Raw genomic sequence first — 15,457 nt, 5'->3', positions numbered from 1 at the left:
GAGAGAGCACCAGCAAGGAACTCAGGACCGCGAGGGGTTCACCCACACACTGAGACAATGGGGATGTTCTATCGGGAAAGGTGTCCTTTTTTAATGTCACCCATTTAGAAACCAAAGCTTATTCTACCCAGATGTGGCAGTTTTACACACATCCACTTGGTGGCGCAGTCACCTTACTAACAGCTTGCTCCCACTTTCCATAAATACATTTTCTGTTTGGAGATATTACAGAGACGCTTCAACCCCCACATTTCTCGGCAAAATTAAATAAAACCAGCGGAACAAGAAAGTGTACATCTTCTAATGCCTCCTCCAGGTTTTGGTATTTTCCAAATAACAATAACTTTGCCAGAGAGTTTCAGTGGATTTTTGAGCCCGCTCCCAAAACTACCCCAAACTTAAATAGCTAACACCTCAACTGTACTTCTAACAATTGTCTCCATAGCCTTATGCTGCTTCCACATGGCATCCACTTTAGAAAGAGGATGTGAAAATGGGGAGAGCAGCTGGACCACTGAGTAATAAACCTTTCAAAAGAACGAAGGATTTGCAACAGGACTTTAGCCTACACGTCACACAAAACAAAGGCTTCTAATCAATCAAAACCTCAGGAGATACACACACTTCCTAGGACATAACTGCTCCCTGATAAGATTTACAAATTGTGCTGCTCAGAAACCTCCCACCGAGTTATCACACCAACTAAGTACCCAGAATTGACTTTTCCAGAATTCTAAGATACCAGCAGGGGGCTTTCCAATTTCTTCATCTTAACTTTGCTCTCTACAAATTTAAAGCAAATAACTGAAAACGCTCCCTCCTCACTTATATACTGTATCAGCGGAGAGATGTTAGGACAGTTCTACTTAGGTAGTACTGAAAACGCCACTAGTGAGTTTGTGTTGGTTCTCAATGAAGTGAGGACGGCATTTGTTCAAATGAGACCTCCCATTTGTCAGGGTCAGTTAGGATGCAGCAGGAAGGAAGCAGCTTCTACTTCCAATGTCACAATCCTGCCTATGGATCTATGGAGTTAGTTTCCATCAGTAGCACCTTCAGGAAAAGCCACAGAGCCTGTGACTGGGCAAGGAAGCTCCTTTAGATCAGTAAAAGAAATAGTGTAGTATACTTTTTCAAATTTGCCCCAATCTTGGATCAGGCCAATCAAAATAAAGTGGCCGGCATTCTGACATTTGCCTTGGTCAAGAGGAAATTACATTCTTCTAGGTGATTCTTTGTATTCATCCTTTACTGGAGTTGTTTTGTTTGTTTTGTTTTGTTTTCTGGTCATAAGTCAACCCAAGTTTCCAGAAATCCAAAATGTGGTTGTCAGATGTGAGTGTTGAAGGAAAGTGCCGGTGAGGAAAGAGGGGAGGTCGGGTGGATGTTCCCTCTTCAAGCTTGAGGTAAAGGGGTTGAATTTCACAAACCTTTGAAACACCCTGACCTTAGGTCACAATGTTATCTGAGGTTGCTTGTTTGTAGCCTTTATTTGAAACAATGAGAAGCCTCAGGGTGACTCTCTTCCTGCCACCAACCCAATTTCATCAAAGTCAGCAGAAATTCTATTTTTATTCCCACATGACCTGCTCAAGGGCACAAAGCAAAGGATTATGGGTCAGGCAGGGAGTCACACAGCAAAGGAGGAACTGAGATGTTAGATTGGTGATCATGCCTGATATTTCTTGTAGTACAAACACAAAGAATGAGCTGCCTCTGAAGAAATTTCCTTAATACCTTTTTAAATGTTTTTTAAAGAACAAAAGAATTGTCAAACTTCATAAATGACATGGCACTGTGAACCCAGTTGCATTTTCTGTATTCTAGGGATAAATTAGTGAACACATAGGTTATAATTTCTAATGGGAGTGCTTTGGAATTCACAGAAGCAAAGCAGGCTCTTTTGGGTGCTTACAATTTGGAAGTCACCATGTCCTCTATGCCGCAGAAAGTTCCCAGAATTTCTCAGGTTGCTAAGGTAGTCTGTTTTGCTGTACTCCTTTGCTCCTTCTCTTGGGTTACTGTTTGGGGTCACTCTACATCATTTCGGCCCACTAGGTTATGGAAGCTAAGGTCATGTGCAGCCACCTAAATGCAAGGTCCTGTTGGTAGGTTCTATCCAGATCATTGCTATATCCTCAGCTCTGCAACAACCTTGTCTGAAAAACAGCTCACAGTGTAAGTCAATCAATTGTCCCAGCATGTTGACACATTCCTACAGCACTCAGGAAGCAGAGCTGCAAGTCCCAGGCCAGCTGGGTGTGCATAGCCAGTTTGACATCACACAGGGCTATACTGTGGGATGATAAGTAAGTTAATAAGTTGTACCACATCATATAGGGTATCTCAAGGGGTAGAGAAGGCTGCTAGACATGAACCAGGCGATTACCAGCAGCAATGCTGAGACACCAGCCCTGTATATCCAAGGGCCTGAAAAGTCTTTTGGTTATGAAAATCCAGTAGGGCTAAAGTCTTGTTTAAGGAGCACTCAGGCAAGCCATTTACTCAAAGAATACAGTGGCATGGTCCCAAGAAGGAATGTTCGAGAAGAGCAGCAAATGTTGACTACTAAAAAATGATCAGGGAAAGTGCAGAACTATAAGCTCCTGCACTGTTAACCACCTCCCCAGCCACGGCTTCCCCGGCATTTATAAGTTCAAGAAGGTTCCAGAGAAAGCTTGACCGAGGACTTCAGAGACGTCCCATCCTTCACTCGGTCACCACCAACCTGTGTGTAAAGCAGCTGCTGACATCAAGTTACCGCCTTCATCGAAGGATTTAATTTCTCATAATTCAAAATGTGAAGGTGATTTGGAGTAATTTCACTCCAGATCAAAGAAGAAATAAGAAAGAAGACAAATGTTCTATCTCTGGATATTTTATGTCCCTTTCCATTTAATGTGTCATCATAAATGGGGAGCACTAATACCTACTGCCATCACTAAGGACTACAGTGGAAGATGAAGGCCTAGGAAAGAGTGGGGTATGGTAAAGAATCCCTCAGCTACTCAGTGGAGAAAGCAAAACCAAACAACAAAAATAACATCCACTTAAACTTTTTCTTTACAATAAAAAAAGAAAGCATAAGCCATGACACCTACCATCTTGTATCTGAAATATGAAAGCCTGGGTAGATTAATTTGGGAGGAAGATGAAGCATGTTAGAGGAGGCAAAAGACGGCAAGGGTGAGCAACGGATGCTATGCAGACACACTGGAAGTTAAAGAGAGAGAGTAGACAGCCATAATCAAAGTGGACGATCACAGAGAAGCCAGCAGGATGGGGACATCCGAGGCAGTAATACTATCTGGTTCAGCTGGTTAGGCTGGCTATCCTATGCATAAAGCCATCTTCCTAGTCCATCCACACAAGCATTCCCTGTCACACTCTGATAAAAAGGAAATGGAGTCATCAGCATTTATGACAATTGGTATACATAGATAAATTGATTACTGTCCTTGTTCAAGTAAAGGTAGGACTCACTTTCGCTATTGATCCCTGAGCTGATAATACTTCAACATTTTAAGACGTCAACATCTCTCACATGAAAGAAATTTTCTACTCTTTATTAATTACAAATGCAGGCAATTTCACACCACTGTAACATAAAACTACATCTCATTCTGATGCAATATCTTTGTGTAATATTAACATGCAATTTTAAATAACCAAGTTTCTTACCTAGAAAATGCTCTAATATTATCAGCCAAGGTCTCCTGATCATTTGCCCCAGATTTGTAATAATCATATACTGACTTTTGAAGCACTGATCTGGCGTGCTCTTCATAATCACTGATGCAGACCAGCCGGGGCAACATTGCAGCAGGGTGCAGCAACCTTAGATATTCTGGGGGTTTTCATGGACTGTTTTCTATGCCCAGACAATTCCGTTATTTGTCAATTATTAATAGACTTTTGCCAAAGTTCATATTTAATTCTCTCTTGCTTACATCAAATGAGCAAACATTGTATGCCTAGACTTTGACATTTCATTTGTTGACTAGCCACTAAACATACCTAAATCACATGGAGTTAGAGCTGAGAAGGAAGCAGGGATGAGTAGGCTGTCATATTGACAGAATAAGGAAATAAATCAAAAGTTAAGGGACTGACCTGAAACCATCCTTGGTTCAGTCTACCTCCAGCTAGGTCTTCCAACAATTTATATTTTTGCTCTTTATTTTGGCGCCCACAGTGAACTTCATTCTCATTTTCCTGCTACACTTGTACAATGCACCTGCTATATAAAAATAATTAACACGAAAAGGTTATAGAGCAAATTAATTATTCAGTGAGTGCATAGCTTCTGTACAATATAAATATGATCAGATCAGAACTATTTGGCTCCAATACAAAGCACTATAGCTTACTCTCAGGTTTGCGTTTCTCTGGGAGTGATTGAGGGCAGTGCCATTCTAAAAGGTTGTAGTCTCAATCGAAAATCCTTCCCTGCCATGGGGTAGCTGGGGAATATTCGGATGAGTGCCAGGGTCCAGCCTCAATGCGTTTGTATGTTCCAGGGTACGGACTTGTGGATTAGGAATGTCAGGCAGACAAAACAGAGATACAAAAGAAATAGAGACACAGAATAGAGTTAGGATGGCAAACCAGTGAATACTGAATTCGCCCACATTTATTTTTCATATGCTTATATACTCCAATCCAAAAGGGGGGAAGAAGTAAAAGACTGCTTTACCATGATACAAAGAACAAACAGAGCAATCACCTCTTCAATACATGAAACATCAAGTAACTATACCCTGAGTCAAGTATTCTGAAATTTAGGTAGAACATGCAGTGGCCAAGCTTCCTGCAGGCAGTCACTCCCTGGATCAAACCTCCAGTCATAACCTTGAAGGAGCAGGAATAGCCTGAACTCTCTGACCTTTGGTCAAAGTGGAACAGATCCACACCCATGAGATCTGACAGATGAGTAATACATGGCTGGGAAAACAATGGGGTTGACCTTAGCCAGACCTGAATTCCAAACCAGTAGGCTACACAGGCTACATACACTATGAGCAAAAGTTCAACAGTTGAATGCCAAATGCCTTAGCCTGTGAGCACTTTCTCTCTTGAACTTTGGGCCTTTATTTTCCAATCCAAGTGATACAATAACTGACATGGAATCAGTGCTCTATGAAAGGCCAGAGTGAAGAAGGTAAAGGGGGTGTGATTTCTCTCTCTTGTGAGATTATTACTTAGTCTGTGTCCTCTGTTCCAGGTTCCAGGTGACCACAACACATGTTGACTGACAGGTTAATGGGCTCTATTCTGGCCTCACTTCCTGATCTTCTTAGCAGCTGTCTATCAGTGCTCTTTTAACAAAACCCAAACTAAGAAAAATTAATACAAAATTTATAGTAAGATGTAAAAGAATGCATGAGCAGTGAAAACAAAGCTCACGGGGGTATTTTATGTGAAATGCAGAGCACAAATTCATGTGTTGAATTCTTAATCCCCAGCTGATCATATGTGAAGCTCTGGAAATTTTAGGAGATGGAGTCTAAAATTTGGAAAAAATAAATCATGGAGGAAAGGTTCTTGGTGGCATCTTGCATCTCTTCCTTTCTCTTTACTTATTGTCCTCAGGGGGTAAGTTGCATGGACAGCAAGGGTGGAAGGTAAATACTACAAAGACACATTGAAATCTAAAGTGAAAGTGTAGACAGTCATAATCAAATCCATCTTCAACCTACAGGCCTAGCATATCTAACAGAGTTTTCTGTGAAGCAGGATATTCTGAAGGTCCATCCTTCCTCTTCTTGACAATGTTTGGCAGTCACTTGCTTTTGTGTCCTGCTTGTCTAATTAGAATAGGACACAGTCAGCAGTTGAGGCAGGGGCATTTTCTTGCCTGGTGGCTTAATTTTGTCACAAAGAAAGTAAATTCCATATTGAGTTTATTCGATCCCCATTATCTTCTCTGAAGTATATTGGTGCTGCCAGGAGAAGACATGTCTTATTGATTTAAAAAAGAAGAACCTAGGTTATAAAAATATCTTAGAACATCTTAAATGCCATAGTCCATAGATCTCTTAAGTGTTTTAAGATGACCTATCTATCTTTACATTTTACAATGATACATTTTAATGTATCTTTGTTTGACCTTGATAGCTTACCTAATGTGTCTACAAGACTGATTATACTCAGTGATTAACTACTAGCCTATATATTTCCTTATTATCTTAAACAGTTGGTAATAATAATTTTAAAGGACTAAAAGTTTGCATTACATTGTTAAATAAGCTGTATAAGTACAGTACCTTGAACAAAATTAGAAATGTTTGTACAGTATGTTTTAACTAAATTAATCTCGAATTTGTATCAAATTTTGTATACAATATACAAAAGTTCAATCCAATGTAAAACCTTTAAAACTAGTAGTTGCCTTTTAAAAAGTACCATTTTTTCTTATCATATACATATATATGTTCCTTTTTTCTTTTAAGAATAGATTCAATAATCTACCCTTTTATCTTATCATATCTATATTTCCCTTTTTTTTCAAAAGAAGAACCTTGAATCTAGTTTCCTTTGTTTAGCTTTCTCCATGACCATTACCAAAAATAACTTGTAACCAACCTTCTAAACAAATACAAGCATCCATAATCCATTCTTTTGGGAATATGGGCATAGTTTTCTAGGCTACTTCATGCTGATTGGGGGTGCTGAGAATCTTATGGGAACCCAAAGAAAATTTAGAATTATGGATAAGTCCTGAGTATTGTGTGAGGTTGGATCATCTCACCCAGCATCTTTGAAGCTGTTCTAGATTCAGAACTCAGAAGAAACTGCAACAGAGGTGCTCTGACATGTTGGGTTGTCAGGGCTATCAGTTCCCATTGGAGATTTTTCATGGGGTCTTCCTTGATCAAAACTTATTTTTCTTAACCCTGAATGAATCCACAGCCTCTCATTTCCTGTGGAAATAAGAGCAAAACCTCTTCTCCAAAGTAATGTATCTTTTGACTTAAATTTTTAAGTCAAGGCATTTTCAAAATATATAGGTTAGATAAATCCAGAGCATTTATACTCAAATGTCTTTTAGCAGCTGTTACTTCTTTATCAGCAGTCAAACAATTCAAAGACAACACAATAACATGCACTTTCCAGATTCTCTGTGTATTTTCCATCTTTACATGGAAACTAAGCTAGTTTTTCTCCCAAATCCAGGTGGCTAGGTTTGGGTCCTGTGCCAGTGGACAAAAACACTCAGGCAAACAGATTTTTCATGAATTCGTACCCCAAATGTTGGGTTCCGAATGAAGCATGATTAATAAAAACTCAGAACAGATATTGGGGTTCAACCTGAAGATCAGAAAAGCAAAGCAACCAGCCACTTTTTCTTACCTTGACTTCAGTCCAAAAATGTCCTGCCTCCAGGAATCTCAGAGTGAGACTGTGACTGAGAGTCATCTCCTCCCATTTTATAATCTTCGGTAGTCCTGGGATTAATGGCTCATACCACTACCACCTGGTTTCTATGGCAAGCTAGTGTGGCTAGTGGGATTAAAAATGTGTGTCATTGTAGCTACTGAGATTAAAGGTGTGTGTCATTGCTGCCTGGTCAGTAAGGCTGGCCAGTGTGGTTGTTTTACTTTTCTGGTTTTTAGGTAATCTTCATTTATTAAAATACAAATAAAATGCCACTAAATAATTCCAATTACATAAATATGAATCTCTAACAAGCAAGAAAGTAGATGAGCTTCCCTGGCTTCTAGAAGGTCATTGTTGTTCTTGACTCATGTAAATCCTTTTGAGTAGTTCTTTGCCTAGTTTCAGTCATTTTCTACACTGCCATGAGGATTACCATCCAATAATAACCTTCATATAGCCAGATTCTTTGGACAACTGCCTTAGCTTGTGTTTTACAAAGCTCCACTGAGTGAATGGCATATAGGATAAAATCAAAGCATCTTACACTGGGTACAGAACCTCAAAATAGATTTGGTAGACAGTACAGTATCCAGTGAGAAAAATGTGTTACTAGGACTCCATGTGTAAGACACCCAGAGCCTAGTGAATTGTCATGTAAAATCCCCACAATGTTGGTGACCAAGAGGAGCAGAAGACAGAGTGAGGGTACATCCATTTCCACTCTCGATAAAGCAACTCGTAGATGAAAAGAATGGCTCCATGATAACACCTTGAAGAAAATGGAAATAAACCAGTAATGAATATAATGAAACTGTTTTAGGCAAATAATTTTGATTGAGTCAAAGGAGATTTGTTTGGTTTATCAGTGATTTCTTGTCTGGCTGGATAATGAATTGTACATAGGCATATTTCAATGTTCCCAATGGTTTGGACAATAGGTAGGTAACACATGAAAACTGCAATTGCAAGGGTCAACCTCCAGCAACCCCACCAAAGAATTTTTTAAAAAGCATGAAAAAAAACTTTAAGTTGTTCCATTTAAAAATGCTATGAGAATGTACCAACTCTGCTGCTTTGATGAGCAAGCATCATGGTCTGAGAGCAGCATAGTGATGAAAGTTGATCAAAGGCTCCTTTAATGCCCCAGTTTGACAGTTAACAGAATCCTTATGAAAGGTGATCCAAGTCTTAGCTGCTGCTCAGTACAGATTCAAAACTGACTTGCAAATTACCCTTTTCATACACAGCCCATAGCCCATCCTTTGCAATGGCTGCTAAAAACTATTAGTGTATCTTGCAACTTACATAATTAGGATGGTGAGGGAGTTTAGAGATGTTTCATAAATTTTAAGCAGGTCAAATCCTAGTGACACTAAAGAAGGGAAATAAGGGCCAGAGATTTTCAAAGTATGATCCTGGATCAACAGAGCATCCCTTGGAACTGGGAGCTAAATGTGCATGTGCGCCCTTGGGTTCTGCCCCTGATGAGATACGTTAGCCAAGCGGGCTGTACCAAGCCATGCCTGTAACTAGACTCACAATCCTATTTGAGAGCCAGGGTTTCTGCAAGTAAGGGAAAAAAGGAGTTGGTTTAAGTTTTAAAACCAACTGACCAAGCAACCACCCACTGTTTTTCAGTACTGTTGCAGGGCATTGGAGGATTGTGAGTGCTGTCTTAGAAACTAAACTGTGAAATGCTTGACCCTCATATCATTTCATCAGTCTCTTGGCAGGTAGGAATAAAATAAGGGGCTGGAGCTTAAAACATCCTTTACTAATTCATGACAACCGCACTGTCTAAATATCTCACATTGTTTTAGAGACAATACCGTCTGCCAAATTTCCCCGGAGGTCCTGTGCAACAGGATGCTTAAGAAGAGTACAGACAAGACAGGTTTAGGTTTTACTCAAGTGGCTTAGAGGATGCATGTATACAGCCACTGTGACCCTGATCTCACATCTGAGAATCAGGATGATGCCAATGCAAATATCCGTGTCTTCTTTATTCACAGTGGCCAAAACAAATAGAGCTTTGAGTTTTCGTTTTTAAAACTGGGCTTGATCTTTTAGTCTTATTTTTAGTAATCCTCCAGACATAGGACTGGAGAAATGGCTCAGCAGTGAAGAGCACTTATTCTTACAGAAGACATGAGTTTGGTTTCTAGTACCCCAATTGGGCAGCTCACAACTGCCTTGTAACTCCAGCTCTAGGACTCTGAAGCCTCTGTCTCACCTTCATGGCACCTGCATATATATCTTCACATGCCCCCCCATACCCATAGATACATCAATAAAATCAAAACCTCTGTAACACCCACCAGAAGTCTTACAGACATTCGCCCACATTTTCTTTCATCTAGGACTGGCCTCCATGCACTTCACTGGCTATGATTTTGCTTCAGTAAACAAAGTGATACAAATACTTGATTCAACAGATCTGATCAGCTTCTTCCTTCAAGTCAGAAGGAAATATTCTGGCTTTCTTGTATTTGGGACCAAGACGCTTCTGGGTCATGTAAACCATTCTGGGCAATAAACAGTTGGTGTCTATGACTATTAAACTGGGGCTAGAGCACAAAGCTGCCAAGACAAAACCTTCCTCTCCCCTTTCTCTCGCCTGACAGAGCCCATGGTTTTGTCGTAATGGTGGTGGCTGTGCCAGCCTGAGGTTACCAACCCCAGCAGAGAGGCCTGGGACATAGCGTGACTACAGCTATAGTGCAGCCATTCCTAGTCACACAGTGACTGCAGTCTTCCTGACATAAGGCATAGAAAAAGAGTTGGATTAATTTTACAAATAAATAACCAGTTGTTTCACCATCACTCATCTTTCTTCCCACATTAAATAACACTTTATACAGAACATTTTCTCTTATGCATATAATCCTCTCATTTTAGTCACTAAACCCCTCTAACTTTATGAGGCAATATTTCCTATTTGTAGGAAAAGATATTACCCAGGTGCCAATGAAGGAAGATGGACAACAGATGGCAGATGGAATGCCCTCTGTAAACAGCATAGAGCACATCAAAGAGCAACTTCTAAGGGATACTACTCTTAGAGCAGAGTTGCTCTTGGGGCCAGAGGTAGAGTAAACTAACGGTGAAGATGTCATTCTCACAGACTTTAGCAATTAGTAGTACAAACTGAAAGACCTTAAGCTACAAGGTTTTGTGTAAACTACAGTCTTCTCAGAGCAGGAAAGGTTCTATGCATGTCAATCAGTACTTCATTTCTTCAGGCAGATCAACTGGATTGAGACAGCAAAGAGAGCTCCACCAAAGGAGACTCTAAAAGGAAATTACCTCACATAAATCTGCCTCACAAAACAGCCACCTCCTACAAGTTTCCCCTGTTACAGGGAGAGGTGTAGGTGCTGACAGTCATCCAGTAGGTATTAACCAGTAATGCTATTCTTCGGAACATTAGACGTGACTATTACTAGTGTATCAATTATGAATTATTCCCAGTCAGTAGCAGCTACAAGACCTTACTAAAAACTTTTAATGGCCCCTGAATCAAGTACTGAACACTGCTTTCCCTTGCTTAGGCTTACTCACACTACCCAGGAACCTTGACTCAAGCACCATTCCACTGTGGACTCTGATAGCAGACCCTCACACAGCTCATGGGAATTTTAATACAGGAAAAAAAAAGCCCAAACAGCCTCCGGCACCATGTAAAATACTCAAGATTCCCCTGTTAGGCCTCTGTATGCCACCTGAAACTTCTTACACCAGCCCAACTGAAAAAAAAAATCACATCTCAACCCTACTAAGATTAGTCCTCTCCTGAACATTAGAAACAACTCTACTTAATAAAAGAAAATCAGTTTTCAAAGAGAGAGAGGCTCAACTAACTACTCAGGATGTGCAAGTCCCAACTGAAAGAGGAAATGACACAAAAAGAATCAAGACAAGCCTTGCCCACAAATCACTGATTTCATCATGACAGCCCTAATGAAAACTCTGAAAGCCTGACTCTCCAGATAAAGAATTTTGAAAAATGATCATAACCATGTTCAGACAACACAGGAAAGACAAAATTATACTCCAAGAAAACAAAAGTAAAGGATCAAATGAAATATAATGCGGAAAACCAGCTTCAATAAGGAGATAGGATTGCTTAAGAAAAACACACCGAAATGATTCTGGCAATAATAATTATAACCTGAGCAAAAACTTCAGTGGAAAGCCTCAACAATAAAATAGATTATGTAGAAAACAGAGAATCAAGAATAGAAGACAAAGTAGAGAAAATGGATTACCCAGGAAAGGCCAAGGACAAATTTTTTAAGCATATAAATGTATTGAGAATATATGAAGATATATATTGGAGAGGTGTGGAACACAACGAAAATATCTAACCTTTTAGAGTATATGCATAGAATGAGCAGAAAAATATCAAATCAAAGGCATAGAAAATATTTTCCACAAAATCATTGAAAAAAAATTAGCAAACCTAGAAAAATAGATGTACATCTAAGTACAAGAGGCCTACAAAACACTAAATAGACCAGATGAAAAAAAGAAACATCCCACAATATACTATAGTTAAAACATTAAAAACACAGACTAAAGAGCATATCTTCAAAGCGTCAGTAGAGAAAGACTAACTCTCTTATAATACCTGACTATTTGATAGAAAATTTTAAAGCCAAAATAGCTTGGAGAGATGTATTCCAAGTTCTGAATGACCACAACTATCAACTCGTCTTACTATACTCAACCAAACTAGCTATTATAATTGAAAGGCAATAAAAAAAATCTTCCATGATAAAAACATATTAGTGGAACTGATGACTTCTAAGCCAGATCTACAGAAAATCATTGATGAAATATTACAGTCTGATATCCACTGTAATATCACACACCTAAGAAAGCACAGGAAATAAACACTACAAGGATAGTTAATCAAAAGATGCCCAAGAAAATACAATAAAACCAGAAAGTAAACAGGAATTGACACACATCTTTCAATTAATAATTCTTAATAACTATGGTCTCTATCTTAATTTGCTGCAACAAAACACTATGACCAAAGCAACTTGCAGAGGAAAATTTTGGCTTATACTCCTATAGCATTGTTCACTTTGAGGGAAGTGAGGACAGGAACTGAAACAGGGAAGGAACTGGGAGGCAGATCACCCACATCAATTACTCATTAAGAGAATACCCTATAGGCCTGCCAACAGTCCGATCTCATGAAGGCATTTTTTTTTTTAGTTTTATTTCTTTATTATGTATACAACGTTCTGCCTCCATGTATGCCCACATGCCAGAGGAGGGCGCCAGATCTCATTACAGATGGTTGTGAGCCACCATGTGGTTGCTGGGATTTGAACTCAGGACCTCTGGAAGAGCAGCCAGTGCTCTTAACCACTGAGCCATCTCTCCAGCCCCCATGAAGGCATTTTCTTAATTGAGTTTTCCTCCTCTCAAATGGCTTTAGCTTGTGTTGAGGTGACATAAAACTATCCAGAGCAGACTGCATTGTACCAACAGAAAAGCACTGAGCAGCAAATTGGATTAGAAATCAAGATCCATTTATTTCCTCCAAGAAACATACCTCTTATAACAATGGACACCACCCTGGGATAAAAGAATGTGAAGGTTATTTCACACATATGCCTCTAAATAAACATTCTAACAGCTGACCAAACAGAGGTCAAAGGTCAATTTAAAATTAGTCAGAAGATATAAAGAAGCTCATTTAATACTCAATAAATAACAATAACCGCTCCAGCAAAGCCACACCTTCTAACAGTAGTACTATCAATTAGATTATGGGGCCAATTACATCCAGACTACCATAAATAACCACGACAATATGTTTGCACTAGAATTCAGTAATCATATTACAGTGGGTCCTAAGAAATGCAGTGAATGGTTCAGGTCAAACTGGATGGCTGCATGTAGAAAAATGAAAATAAATGATGTGGGAGTGTCATATATCAATCTGTTGATTTCATTGGTTAAGTAATAAACCAACTGCTTGGCCTCATAGCTTAGAACATAGGTGGGTGGAATAAACAGAATAGGATTCTGGGCGGAAGAGGAAGTGAGGTCAGACTCTGCTCTGCTTCCGGAGGGACCGAACAGCTCTGCTCTCTGGAGCAGAGACACCAGGATGGACGGAGGCTAGAATCTTCCTGGTAAGCGCACCTTGGGGTGCTTACACACATCATTAGAAATGGGCTAGTCCAGGTGCGAGAATTAGCCTGTAAGGGCTAGAGTTCATGGGCCAAGCAGTTCTTAAATGAATACAGTTTGTGTGTTGTTATTTCGGGCATGAGCTAGCCAAGCGGCCGGGGTGTTGGGGACGCAGCCCCGCCGCCGCTTCTTATTTCAACAAATAAATCTATAGTTTTTTTTTTTTTTAAAATTCTTTACTCTTTGGGGGCCTGACACCCAGCTCCCAAATAAATATACAGAGTCTTATTCTTATTTATGAATGCCTAGCCTTAGCTAGGCTTGTTTCTAGCCAAGTTTTTCTAACTTAAATCAACCTGTTTCTCTTCTTCTATGTTTTGCCTTTGGGCTTTTTACCTTTCTCTATTCTATATGTCCTTCATCCCTTCTTACTATGTGGCTGGTTGTGTAACTGGGTAGCTGGCCTTTGATGTCCTCCTCTTCTCCTTTTCTCAGCCTAGATTTCTCCTCCTATTTATTCTCTCTTTATGCCAGCGCTGCCTATCCTTTCTTCTGCCAAGCTATTGACTATTCAGCTCTTTATAGACCAATCACATATTTTAGGCAGGCAAAGTAGCACAGCTTTACAGAGTTAAAAAAACGCAAAAACGCAATACATCTTTGCATCACTGAACAAATATATTCCATAGCATAAATAAATGTAACATAGCTTCAACTAATATTCCAAAGCAAAGATCCATATTTATCTGAATTCAATTTCAAATAGATTAAGGACCTCAAGGTAAGGCCAGATATCCTGACTCTAGAAAAGAAAATGGAAATAGTCTCAAACTCATTGTCACAGGCAAAGACTTTTTGAATGAAACAGCACAGGCATTAGGATCAACAATTAGTAAATGGAAACTCATGAAACTGAAAAGCTTCTGTGTGGCAAAGAAAAGAACTACAGAATGGAAAAATTATTTACCAATTATATATATAATATAGGGTTAGTATCTAAAATATATTAAGAACTAGAAACAAAATACTCACCTGAATATCAAGATGTCCAAACAAAAATGGGGTAGAGTTAAGCAGCATAGGGTTCTCATATGATAAAACACAAATGACTGAAAAATACCTCCTTAGCTGTTAGGAAAATGCAAACTAAATGCAAACTGAACTCCTCTGAGTTTTCATCCTTTGCCAGTCATAATGGCCAAAGTGAAAAAGCAAACAAATTAAAAAAAAAAAAAACAGAAAATCAAAACAACAACAACAAAGACAGCTCATGCTGGTGAAGGTACAGAGTAAGGGATGCCCATTCACATTAGTGAGAGTACAAACTTGGACAGTCACTATGGAAATCAGTGTGGTAGGCCTCAGGAAGCTAGGAATCAATCTATCTCAAGATCCAGCTATACCAATCTTGGGCATCTACCCAAATGATTTTACATCCTACTACAGAGACACTTGCTCATCTATGCTCATTGCTACTTTACTCATAATAACCAGAAATTGGAAATAACCTAGATGTCCATCAACTTATGAGTAGAAAATGACAATATGATGCATTTACACAATGGAATATTATTTAGCTGTTAAGAAAATCAAATGTGCAATTTGGAGGTGACTGAATGGAGCTAGAAAAAAACTGTCCATTTTTGTGTGTGCTTCCCACTTTTTTGTTTCTTTTTTTTATTAGTTTTTGTATCTTTGATGGGTTTTTAAGGGACAGAAAATGAACACAAAATTGTGTGGATAAGGAGGTGGGGAGGACTGGGATTAACTGGGGAAGAGGATACCATAATCAAGAACATATAATATTAATTTTTTCAATTAAAACAAAGAAATGAAACTACTACAGTTATATATTTTTATGGTTACTCAAAATTATACTGTATATTAAGGCAGTAATTTTAATAAATACTTTAAATGTTAAAAA

At 39.1% G+C, this 15,457-nt stretch overlaps 2 protein-coding genes across 3 annotated transcripts in view; both read right to left on the bottom strand.

Annotated features, from left to right (window-relative positions):
* Positions 1 to 3,867, bottom strand: part of Hao1 (hydroxyacid oxidase 1) — a 51,717-nt gene extending 47,850 nt beyond the window's left edge. The window contains exon 1 of one of the 2 annotated variants that reach the window (XM_050134193.1): positions 3,682 to 3,867. In XM_050134193.1, coding sequence (XP_049990150.1) covers positions 3,682 to 3,818 — 137 coding nt within the window. In that variant the 5' untranslated portion in view covers positions 3,819 to 3,867. The remainder of the gene's footprint in view (positions 1 to 3,681) is intronic. The other variant, XM_050134192.1, reaches the window with a different exon arrangement.
* Positions 3,868 to 4,133: 266 nt separating this feature from the next.
* Positions 4,134 to 15,457, bottom strand: part of Tmx4 (thioredoxin related transmembrane protein 4) — a 73,447-nt gene continuing 62,123 nt past the window's right edge. Inside the window, exons 10-11 of the mRNA XM_050134195.1 lie at positions 7,354 to 8,149; positions 4,134 to 4,240 (exon numbers count right to left, since the gene is read on the bottom strand). The gene's annotated coding sequence lies outside the window, so the exon portion shown is untranslated. The remainder of the gene's footprint in view (positions 4,241 to 7,353; positions 8,150 to 15,457) is intronic.

This window comes from Alexandromys fortis, unplaced genomic scaffold (assembly GCF_014885135.2).
Source record: "Alexandromys fortis isolate MF-2015 unplaced genomic scaffold, M_Fortis_MF-2015_v1.1 scaffold_6, whole genome shotgun sequence".
Taxonomy (NCBI): Eukaryota; Metazoa; Chordata; class Mammalia; order Rodentia; family Cricetidae; genus Alexandromys; species Alexandromys fortis.
Note: the sequence above shows the minus strand (reverse complement) of the source record. Positions and strands in the feature narration are given on the sequence as shown.